We start from the raw sequence: 11,130 nt of genomic DNA on the forward strand, positions 1-11,130 counted from the left end.
GAAGCAATTATCTCCGTAAGGGCCTCCGCTGTTTCCTCTCTAGCCTCCCACGGAGTCCCAGGAAGCACTTAGTAAGGCCCTGGGGATTTACCCACGAGAAATCACCGTAAGGCTGCAAATACCTTCTCCCTGGGAATATGAATGCCCCCAATCCGTCTTCACCTGTTGCCCTAATCTCTTGAGCAATCGTGATTTTCAGTTATAATTTCAACCTATCTGCCCCCTCAAATTATAGACAGCCTGCTGATCCCCAACAGGAACTCCTCTCTGACTAACCATCCTTTTCATCTTTACTGAGCTATAGAAACTTCTAGAATTTTCCTTAGTCTTGTCTGTCAGATCCATCTCATACCCGCACTTTGCCCTCCAGATTTACCTCAAGTGCATTCTTTATATTTTTTTAAATCATCAAGAAATGAACTTGTCCCCAAATTAAACACAATGTATTGTGTACAAAATGATGGAGGAACTCAGCAGGCCGGGCAGCATCAATGGAAAAGAGTTGGCTATCCAATGCTTCAGACTGAGACCCTTCTTCGGGACTCCTGTTTGTAAACACAATGTACGCTTGCCTCTCCTCTTGACTGGAACTTCAATCTCTCTCATCAGCCAGGGTTCCTAAACCATCCAGGCTCTGTACACAAGGTGAACACAATACATCTACCATGATATGCCACGAGTCGTGCCCCAATCCTTGCTTCTCACCGTTACACTGAAACCTCTCTGAGCTCTCTTCGCTCTTCACTTGCGTGCAGGTTGAAGATGTCAAATGATCTGGTTGCTCTCTGCACATCGAGGTGGGCGCACTGCACGAGGGCGTCTCACTGCCCTGTGGATCCTCGCTCGACCCTAGTGCACAACACACACATCAGTCAGAAACCTGTAACCTGGGAGTTGGTGTTGATGTTACCTTAGAACTGATGGGGATTTTCTGTTCTGACCCTCCCTCCCTCCCACACCCCCATCCCGGAGCGGTTACTGACTGACTGGGGTACAGTTCTGACAGTTTCCCATCACTCCCACCCCAGGCACACACATTCCATCTGGGAAGGTTACAGTGAAACGTGACGTGCGGCCAGGGAAAGGCAGGTTTTACCCACCGGGACAGGACCCTCCTCTGGATTTTGTCTTGTTGATGAGACTCTGTCTGACGGTCTGAATCACTGCGTGGCCTTCATCAGCACTTGCCCACGTAACACTCGCTTCTGTCCAAAATATCTGAAAAACATTGATTCCCTCATGGAATAACCCTGGATTAATCATCTTGTTTACTCTGAAATCTCTGGATTTCTGCAACAGAATCACAGAGCAAATGTCTTCCTTCCGCACTGTCCCGCCTCCTGAAACACAGAGTAACAGAGTGATTTAGGTACTGCTGTGGGAGGGGTGTGTGTCCCACCCACTGCAGGAACCCACAGGGCTCATCATCCCTGGGCTCAGCACCTTCCATCTGGGTTGTGCCCACCTTCCTGGTGGGTGGGTGAGTGTGCATGTGCATGCGTGTGTGTCTGTGTGTGTGTCTGTGTTTGTTTTTGTCTGGGTGGTGTGGGGTGATGCTGTCTGTGTACAAGTCAGTCTTCCCACCCCCTCTCCTGGTCTCCTCTGGGACTTTCAGCCCAACGATCAGCTCTCCTCAGGTGTACAGAAAGATCCACAAACATCATTTTGGACAGAGACAAGGGAACCCCACCATGACCCAGAGGATTTTGCAACTGGATCCCCAGTTCATTGCCTCTCTGCTGTTTGTGGGAGCTTGCTATGCACCAATCTCCCATCACAATGAAAACTCTTGTGTACTGTAGGGGTAAGACCGGGTAAAACAATGCACATGCCTTCCACTACAATGGAAAAATACAGAGGGTCATGCACAGTAATTATTGTGCCTCAGAGAGAGGCAGGAGGCAGTGGTCAATAACAGTCACCAAAAGACAAGAGGACTCTAGGGTAAGGTTTCATTCGGTGGAGTCACAGACTGACAGAAGACGAGTGTATTTACCTGTGACCCACTGCAGGGCATCTCGAAGATCCTGATTTTCATGAGACACTTTGTACACAAACAGAACACAGGGAACCCCTGGCCCTTCACACTGGCAGATTTTCAGCTCCTTCACAATCTTCTCATGGACGTCTCCTCGACCGTAACGCTGCACTGTAAAACACAGAACCTGTGCTCACTCAGCCTGCCTCACACCAGCACATTTCACTCAGGGTGATTCTCTGTAACGGAAAGGAAGGGAAGTGATCCAGTCCTGACGAAGGGTCTCGGTCTGAAACGTCGACTGTACCTCTTCCTAGAGATGCTGCCTGGCCTGCTGCGTTCACCAGCAACTTTGATGTGTGTTGCTTGAATTCCCAGCATCTGCAGAATTCCTGTTGTTTGAGGTGATCTAATGTTCCTCTGAGCCCAGAGATGGACACCAACCAGCATGGGTGTCCTGTGCCCTGAGAACAGGCTTTGTACCACTGAGGATCAGTCTGGGGTACAGGAGATCCAGTGGAAAGTGAAAGCAAAGAGTTTGTTGTGCATTGCAGTGATGGAGAGTGGTATAGGGGCTGATTGGCGTCAAAGAGATGGGAGAAGTGTAGAAGAAGTAGATTTAGAGGCTGTAAGGGTCAGATATGAAACTGACACAGCTACAGGTGAGAGATGGACGTTGGGTAAGACATTTTGAACCTCAACTCATACATTCCTCAGAATCCCCTCCCTGGAAGTGGTGGGGTCTCTCTTTATGAGGCCACACACAGGGACCTAGGGTAGGTCATTGGAGACAGAGGGATATAGACAATGCAGGCCATTCAGCCCATCATCTAATACAGCAAGATAGAGACTATTTGCCCAGTGAGTCTGTGATGACCACTATGCCCAGCTGGATGATCCCAATCCCCTGCAGTCAACTTTATCCGTTCTAACCCTGCCTTTCCATGCATTTATTCAGGTGCCCCTTCAATGATACCATTGTACCTGCTGCACCCACTTTCTCTGGCAGTTCGGTCTATATACTCACCACCCTATGGGTGAAAGAATTGCCCTGCAGCTCTGATTTAGATCATTTAGATCTGCTTCCAGTGCGAAGGTAACGTGCCCACAACTCACTAACACTAAGGTTTTTGGCAATGTGGCAGGAAACTGGAAAACCCAGTTGAAACTCACTGCAGTCATGGGGAGAAAGTGCAAACACCTTAAAGACAGCAGTGGGATTTGTGCATACACGGCTACCATTGCAAATTTTCAGCTAACCACTACAGAATTTCTTGGTATTTTCCTTAACTTTATCTTCCAGATCCACATCACACCCCCTCACTTTTCCCTCCTAATTTTCCTCTCGATAGTATTCTTAGTCATGTGATGTTCAGGGATTCACTGGCAAATGACCTAATTGCACCTTGTCCTTCCATATTTTTCTTGACCAAAGCTTGAATATCTCTCATCTTGCCAGGTTAACCCTCCACTTCGACAGGAACATACTGCCTCTGCAGACTTGACATTTCTCAACTCCTGCCCCAATCTCTCGGGTCGAGCCCCAAGCCTGCGTTCTCACCGTTACACTGAAGCCTCTCCGAGTTCCAGCTGTTCTTCCTTTGGCTGCATCCTGAAGAAATCGAGGAAGCCGATTGTTCACTCACCACCAAAGTCTCACCGCCTGGCGGATACTCGCTCTGCCCTACTGGAAAGCACACACATCACTCAGAAGCATGTAAACTGGGAGTTGATGCTAAAGTGACCTCAGGATCCAAGGACGTTTTGTGCTCCGAACCTCCCTCCCGCAGCAGTCAATGACTGACCGGCTATTGTTCCATCATTTTCCCACCCAAGACACATATCAGACACAACCCTCATGTTGCATGTGGGAGGGTTGCAGTGAAGCGTGAGGCATGACAGGGAGAGACAGGTTTTACCCACCGAGGAAGGAACGTTCTCTGGATCTGGTTCTGTCACTGAGACACGTCCCTTATGTTCATAGTGGGAAGTTTACAGTGCAAAACGAGGTGTGGCAATAAAGAGGCAGGTTTTACCCACCGGAGCAGGAACCTCCTCTGGATCGGGTCCTGTCGATGAGACTCTGTTTGACAGTCTGAATCACTGTGGGGCACTGGTACGTCTTCAATCTCCTCCACCAGCTACTGGAATCCATCCAGGATACGCGAAAAACTTCAGTTCCCTTATGGAATAACCCTGGATCTGGCGTTATCTTCTTCTCTCCGACAGCTGGGGATTTCTGCAATAGAGTCATGGCACAAATGTCTTCCTTCCGCACTGTCCCTCCTCCTGAAACACAGAGTAACAGAGTGATCTGGGTGATGCTGTGGGAGGGCTGTGTGTCCCTCAAGGTACAGCAGCACCTTCCACCCAGGGCTGTGCCCACCCTCCTGCCCCCCGTGTGCCCGGGTGGTGTTGTGGTGATGCTGTCTGTGTACAAGGCAGTCCTCCCAGCTCCCACTGCAGGCAGTCACGTCCCACAGGAGGTATAGCACAGGGATTTTCAGCCCAATCACCAGACCCCCTGTCAGGTGCACAGAAAGATCCACATACACCATTTCACACAGAGCGAGGTAGCCCAAGTGTGTCCCAGACAATGCTGCATTAGAATACCTGGTAGATTGCCCCACTGTTGTTTGTGGGAGCTCGTTGTGCACCAATACACATCTCCCATCACAATAACAACCTCTGTCCCCTCGACAGATACAACTGGGCAGGACATTATCATCTTCAGAAAGTCATTGCATCAGTGCGTGTCCCTGATTCACAAATGAATCAATCCCAATAACACACACAGTGTTAGTGTGCTCCTCAGGTAGGGAAGAGCCAGCAGAGATCAGAAGCCCCAAAAGGGAAGGATTTTCATGGAAATGTTATCACTCAATGACTTCACCTGTGCTGAAAGAAATAAACAGGTAGATTATTTTTTAACTACTGTGAAAATTCAAAAATTTGAGGACTTGGGAGTCTTTGTGCAGGTTAATTTGCAGGTTGAGTCATTGGTGAGGAAGGCAGGTGTGATGTTAGTATTTCTTTCAAGAGGACTAGAATATAAAAGCAAGTATGTAATGTTGAGGTTTTATAGAGCACTCATGAGGCCTCACTTGGATAATTAGGATTGTTTTTGGGCCCCTTTTATGAGAAGGGATGTGCTGACATTGCAGAACACGATCATGAAAACAATTCCACGATTGAAAGGCTTGCCATATGAAAAGCGTTGATGGCTCTAGGCCTGAACTCATTGGAATTCAAAAGAATGAGAGGTGACCTCGTTGAAACCTACAGAATGTTGAAGAGTATGTGTCCTATGGTGGTGGGGTCTAAGACCAGAGGACACAGCCACAAAATTTAGGGGTGTCCTTGTGGAATGGAGATGAGGAGAAATTTCTTTATCCAGAGAGTGGTGAATCTGTGGAATTCATTGTCACAGGTGGCTGTGGAGGCCAAGTCACTGGATATATTTAAGGTTCTTGATTAGTCAGGGCATGAAGAGATACGGGGAGATGGCAGGAAATTGGGGCTAAGAGAAAGAATGAACCAGCATGATGAAATAGTGGAGCAGACTCGATGGGCCAAATGGGCTAATTCTGCTCCTATATCTCATGGTCTTTTTAAGTATTTACCTGTGACCCAGTGAAGGGCATTTCAAATACCCTGAGTTTCACGAGACACTTTGTAGACAAAGAAAACGCAGGGAACCCGTGGCCCTTCACAACGGGAGATGTCCAGCTCCTTCACAATCTCCTCATGGATCTCTCCTCGACCGTAACACTGCACTGTGAAACACAGAGTGTGAGTTCATCTCCCAGTCTCAGTGCGTCACCCAGAGATGCATCTGGTCTCACTTCTCCCACATGTGGGGTAGGATGTTACAGACGGGGAGATGAGAGTGTAGTTGGGGTAGATGGAGGATAGTGGGGTTAAAAGAGTGGAAAGTGTGGGGGCAGGAGGGAATGGTAGAGATTGGGATGGAGAGGTGAGGGGAGTGGGAATGGAGGTATGTGGGCGGTGAATATCCCCCATCCCTTTCCCCACTGTCACTCACCCAACGCTTTCTCCACAAACTCTGTCTTTACTCAGTCTCAGTCCACTCCCTCTGTCAAATATCCTTATCTCGCCCCATCACACCGACCCTCCCTCTCCTTCCCCGAACGCCTCTCCCTCACCCCATCCGACCCCTCTTCCTGTCCCTCCGCCTTGTTCTCCCACATTCACCGACTGCTCCTTCCCCTCACCCGCCGCCCTGTCACCCTCACAAATCACCCTCACCTACCGTTGCACCGAATCCCCATCCTGGACATATTTCTCCCACTTTCTGCTCAGTTATTTCCGTGTTTACGGACTCGGACACGAGGGCGGGTCCTTCCACCATACTCTAATTCTATTCGTCTGAGGAGATGACAGTCAGCACGACAGCTCTCTGTGAATGGACAGCAACACTTTGAACCTGCACCGACTTTCATTGGTCGAGCCGACCGCCCGTCATGGCGTAGAGGCGGGATCTGGGCTACAGCCCCGCCCCGTGGCGCCGAGGCGTTCTATCGCAGGGGCGCAGGGTCGATCCAGGACAAGAATTGTCTCACAACAATAAGAGAAAATCTGCAGATGCTGGAAACACGAGAAACACACACAAAATGCTGGAGGAACTCAGCAGGCCAGGCAGCATCTATGGAGAAAAGTAGAATCGACGTTTCAGGCCGAGACCCTTCAGCAGGACTGGAGAAAAATGATGAGTAGATTGAAAAGGTGGGGGAGAGGAGAGAGAAACTCCAGGCGACAGTGAAACCTGGAGGGGGAAGAATGAATAAAAAGCGGGGAAGTTGATTGGTGAAAGAGACAGAAGGCCATGAAAGAAAGAAAAAGCGGGGAGGAGCACCAGAGGGAGCCATGGGCGGGCAAGGAGTTAAGGTGAGAGAGGGAAAAGGGGTTGGGAAATGGTGAAAGGGGGCATTACTATAAGTTTGAGAAATTGATGTTCATGCCATCAGGTTGGAGGCTACCCAAGTGGAGTATAAGGCGTGGATGGACGTATCAGAATGGGGATGGGAAGTGGAATTAAAGGTGTTTCTGCGGCGGATGGAACGCAGATACTCAGTCTACGTCGGGTCTCACCGATATACAGGAGACCACACCGGGAGCACCGGACACAGTATATGACCCCGACAGACTTATACGTGAAATGTCGCCTCACCTGGAAGGACTGTTTGGGGCCCTGAATGGTAGTGAGGGAGGAGATGTAGGGGTGGGTGTAGCACCTGTTCCGCTTGCAAGGACAAGAGGCAGGACGGAGATCGGTGGGGATGGACGAATGGACAAGGCATGTGGTATATGGAGGTGTGGGTGGTAGGTGCAGGGGAAGGAGGGGTGTAGATAACGGTAACCTGTGTTGTTCATCCATGTGTTGAACTGGAGGGGGTAGGAGGGCGGAGGGGAGGTGTTGGTGCTGAGGGTGCATTGGGTGCCTTGTTATCTGGGCTGGTGTGCAGAGTGGGGTGTGACAGGAGGGCAAACATTCTGCATGAGGATGCAAAGATCATCGTCAATATAATCTATCGATTACAGCTTGGCATTTAGCACCATCATCCCCTGAAAACTAATCAGTAAACTTCAAGACTTGGGCCTCAATATCCCCTGGTGCAATTGGATCCTAGATTTCCTCACTTGTAGACCCCAGTCAATTCAGATTGGTAAAAACATCTCCTCCACAATCTCCAACAGCATGGGAGCAATGCAGGGATTTGTACATAGTCCCTTTCTCTACACCTTTTACACCTATAACTGTGTGACTAATTACGGTTCCAACTCTATATATAAGTTTGCTGGTGACACCACCGTTGTGGGCAGTAACAAAGGGGATAATGAATCAGCATGCAGGAGGGGGATTGAAAACTTGGCTGAGTGGTATAATAACAACAATCTCTCACCCAATGTTAATAAAACCAAGGAACTGATTGTAGACTTCGGGAGAAGGAAACCAGAGGTCCATGATCCAGTAATAATCAAAGGATCAGAGGTGCTGAGGGTTAGTAACTAGCTCAGAGGACCTGTCCTGGACACATGGTGTAAATATTATTGTGAAGAAAGCAGAACAGTGCCTCTATTTCCCCAGGAGTCTGTGGAGGTTCGACATGTCATCGAATACCTTGGCAAACTTCTGCAGATGTGTGCTGACTGGCTGCATTATGACCTTGTATGAGAATAGCAATGCCTTTGAGCAGAAAATCCTACAAAAAGTAGTGAATTTGTCCCAGTACACTATGGGTAAAACCCTCCCAAGCAATGAGCACATCTATGTGAAATATGAAAAGCAGCAACAATCATCAAAGATCCTCACCATCTAGGCCAAGCTCTTTTCTCACCATCAGTTAGAAGGTATAAGTGCTGAGGGCTCGCACTACCCGCTTCAGGAATGGTTACAAACCCTCAACCATCAGACTCTTGAGCAAAAGGGGATAGCTACACTCATTTAAGGACTCATATTGTTATTCCATGCTCGTTATTCATTGCTATTTATTCACAGCTGCATTTGCAGAGTTTGTTTACAATTAACAGTTCCTGATGTTACAATTACTGTTTGATCAATTTGCTAAGTTCACCTACAGAGAAGAATCTCAGGATTGTGTGTGGTGACATGTACGTACTCTGAAAATAAATTTTAATTTGAACTTTGAATTTAAACTATTCCTTCTGTTTCCATTGTAACCTGGGGTGTATCCCATCCAGACCCATTGTCTAACAGTATCTATCCTAATGATTTTCAAAAACTCCTACACTGCCTCTTTCTTAATGTTAACATGCTATAATACAATATCCTGTTCTACGTTGAGCTCACATTCCTCAACGTCCCTCTCCAAGGTGAACACCAATGCAAGGTATTCTTCAGGAATCTTCTCCATTTCCAGCTGCGTCCTTGAGAATTATAACACAGCCAGGAAAAAGTTTAAGAACTATCTTAGTAGAACTGGAAAGTAGACATGAGAGGCCTTGAAGAGTAGTATCACACCCCGCAGTTTATCCTGGAGTGGTCCTACCATGGCACGAGTCACCTCCTGTTCTCATACGTGTAGAACGCACTGAAGCTTATCTTAATAATTCTCACCAAATACTTCCCACGTCCCTTTATTAAGGTCTTCCCTGGCTGCATTATAAGTTTAAAGAACCCTGACTGAACTTTGTATCCTATAGACTGAGTATGTTTCCTTCTTCATCTGGACAGGATGCTTCATTTCTGGTCAACCATGGTTCCTTCACACAATCGTTGTTTACTTGTCACTATGGGATAAACCTACCCAGAACCCCATGCAAGTTTTCCCTAAACAACCCCAACCTTTCTGCTGAGCACTTCCCTGAAAATATCTGTCACATTTTATGCTTCTAAGTTCCTACCAAATACCTTTGTAATTAGCACTCCCCTAATTAAATACTTTGTCATACTGTCTGCTCCTCTCCCAGGCTAAATTAAATGTCAATGAGTTATGGTGAATATGTCCAACATGCTTGCTCACCAACAAGTCTATCACCTGCCCTGGTTCTTTACTGAGTACTAGATCCATTATGGCCTCTCCTCTCATCAGCTTGTCTACATGTTGTGTCAGGAATATTTCCTGGACACACCTAACAAATTTAGTCTCATCTAGCCTCATGAACTAAGGAGGTACCAGTCAATAATAACCTGAAACACTCTGTGATTTCAGTCTCTGAGGTGAGAGCATCCTTCAGGAAGGTGAATGCAGAGAAAGCATCAGCCCAAGTGGAGAACCTGGCTGAGTACTAAAGACCTCTGATAATCAACTGGCTGCAGTGTTCACCGATACCTTTAACCTCTCACTTCAGCTATCTGTGTACCCAGCTGCTTCAAGCAGGCTTCCGTTATACCCGTGCCTAAGAAGTACATGGTAATCTGCCTCAGTGACTATCATCCAGTAGCACTTACAGTACATCCATTGTGATTAAGTGTTTTGAGAGATTGGTGAAGAAACATATCAACTCCTTCCAGAGAAGTGACTTGGATCTGCTCCATTTTGCCTACCGAAACAACAGGTCTGCAGCAGATGCCATTTTATTGGCTCTTCACTCAACCCTGGAATATTTGGACAGCAAAGATGGATACATCAGGATGTTCTTTATTGACTGCATTCAATACTATCATCCCACCAAAATAATCAATAAGCTTCAAGATCTTGGCTTTAACACATACTTGCATAATTGGAACTTTGATTTGGGTAAGACAAGGGAACAGACACCTATCCTCAATGAGGGATCAGAAGTGGAGAGAATGAGCTATTTACTCCTGTGTGTCAATCTCTCTGAGGACCTCATCTGGACCCAACATATTGATGCAGCTACAAAGGAGGCACGATAGTGGCTATATTTCTTTTGGAGTTTGAGGAAAATTGGTATGTCGCCAAAAACACTTGAAAATGTATACAATGTATAATGGAGAAGGTTATAACTGGCTGCATCACCATCTGGTATGGTGGTGGGGGTGCTACTGCACAGGTTCAAAGTAAGCTGCTGAGAGCTGTAAACTTAGTCAGCTCCATCATGAGCACTAGCCTCCATCGTAACCAGGACATCTTCACTGAGCAATGCCGCAAAAAGGTGGTGTCGATAATTATGGATCCTCATCACCCAGATCATGACTTGTTCTCATTGCTACCATGAGGAAGGAGATACAGAAGCCTGAAGGTACACACTCAACAGTTCAGGAACAGCTTATTCTTCCCTGCCATCCAATTTTGGAATGGACATCCCATGAACATTAACTCACTTCTTTTCTATTTCTATTTTTGGACTACATATTTAATCTAACTATTTAATATATAATTATTGTAATTCACATTTTTTCTTGATAATTAGGTATTGCATTGTACTGCGGCCGCAAAGACCACAAATTTCATGACATATGCCGGTGATATTAAACCTGATTTTGATTCTCACTTGCAGAACCCAGTTAGTTTGGATTGGCAGCAACATCTCCTCCACAGTCTCCATCAGCACAAGTGCACCACAAGGCTGTGTGCTTAGACCCATGCTCTACTCACTTTATACTTATGACTGTGAGGCACAGCTCCAATGCCAAATTTAACTGTGCTTACTGTTGTTGGTCGAATCAAAAGGTCGGAGGGAGATTGAAAATCTGGCTGAGTGGT

At 47.0% G+C, this 11,130-nt stretch overlaps 1 protein-coding gene across 9 annotated transcripts in view; it reads right to left on the bottom strand.

Annotated features, from left to right (window-relative positions):
• Positions 1-6,344, bottom strand: part of LOC134350867 (uncharacterized) — a 33,710-nt gene extending 27,366 nt beyond the window's left edge. For 5 of the 9 annotated variants that reach the window (XR_010019017.1, XR_010019018.1, XM_063056648.1 and 2 more), the window contains exons 1-7: positions 6,252-6,344; positions 5,602-5,754; positions 4,019-4,217; positions 3,540-3,665; positions 1,997-2,149; positions 1,101-1,340; positions 706-849 (exon numbers count right to left, since the gene is read on the bottom strand). Coding sequence is in view for 7 of the 9 variants with exons in the window: in XM_063056648.1 (XP_062912718.1) it covers positions 706-849; positions 1,101-1,340; positions 1,997-2,149; positions 3,540-3,665; positions 4,019-4,217; positions 5,602-5,622 (883 nt within the window). In the remaining 2 variants the exon portion in view is untranslated. Of the gene's footprint in view, positions 1-705; positions 850-1,100; positions 1,341-1,996; positions 2,150-3,539; positions 3,666-4,018; positions 4,268-5,601; positions 5,755-6,251 lie in introns of all 9 variants that reach the window. The other 4 variants (XM_063056645.1, XM_063056644.1, XM_063056646.1 and 1 more) reach the window with 4 other exon arrangements.
• Positions 6,345-11,130: the final 4,786 nt, after the last annotated feature.

Source organism: Mobula hypostoma, chromosome 8 (genome assembly GCF_963921235.1).
Source record: "Mobula hypostoma chromosome 8, sMobHyp1.1, whole genome shotgun sequence".
Classification (NCBI taxonomy): domain Eukaryota; kingdom Metazoa; phylum Chordata; class Chondrichthyes; order Myliobatiformes; family Myliobatidae; genus Mobula; species Mobula hypostoma.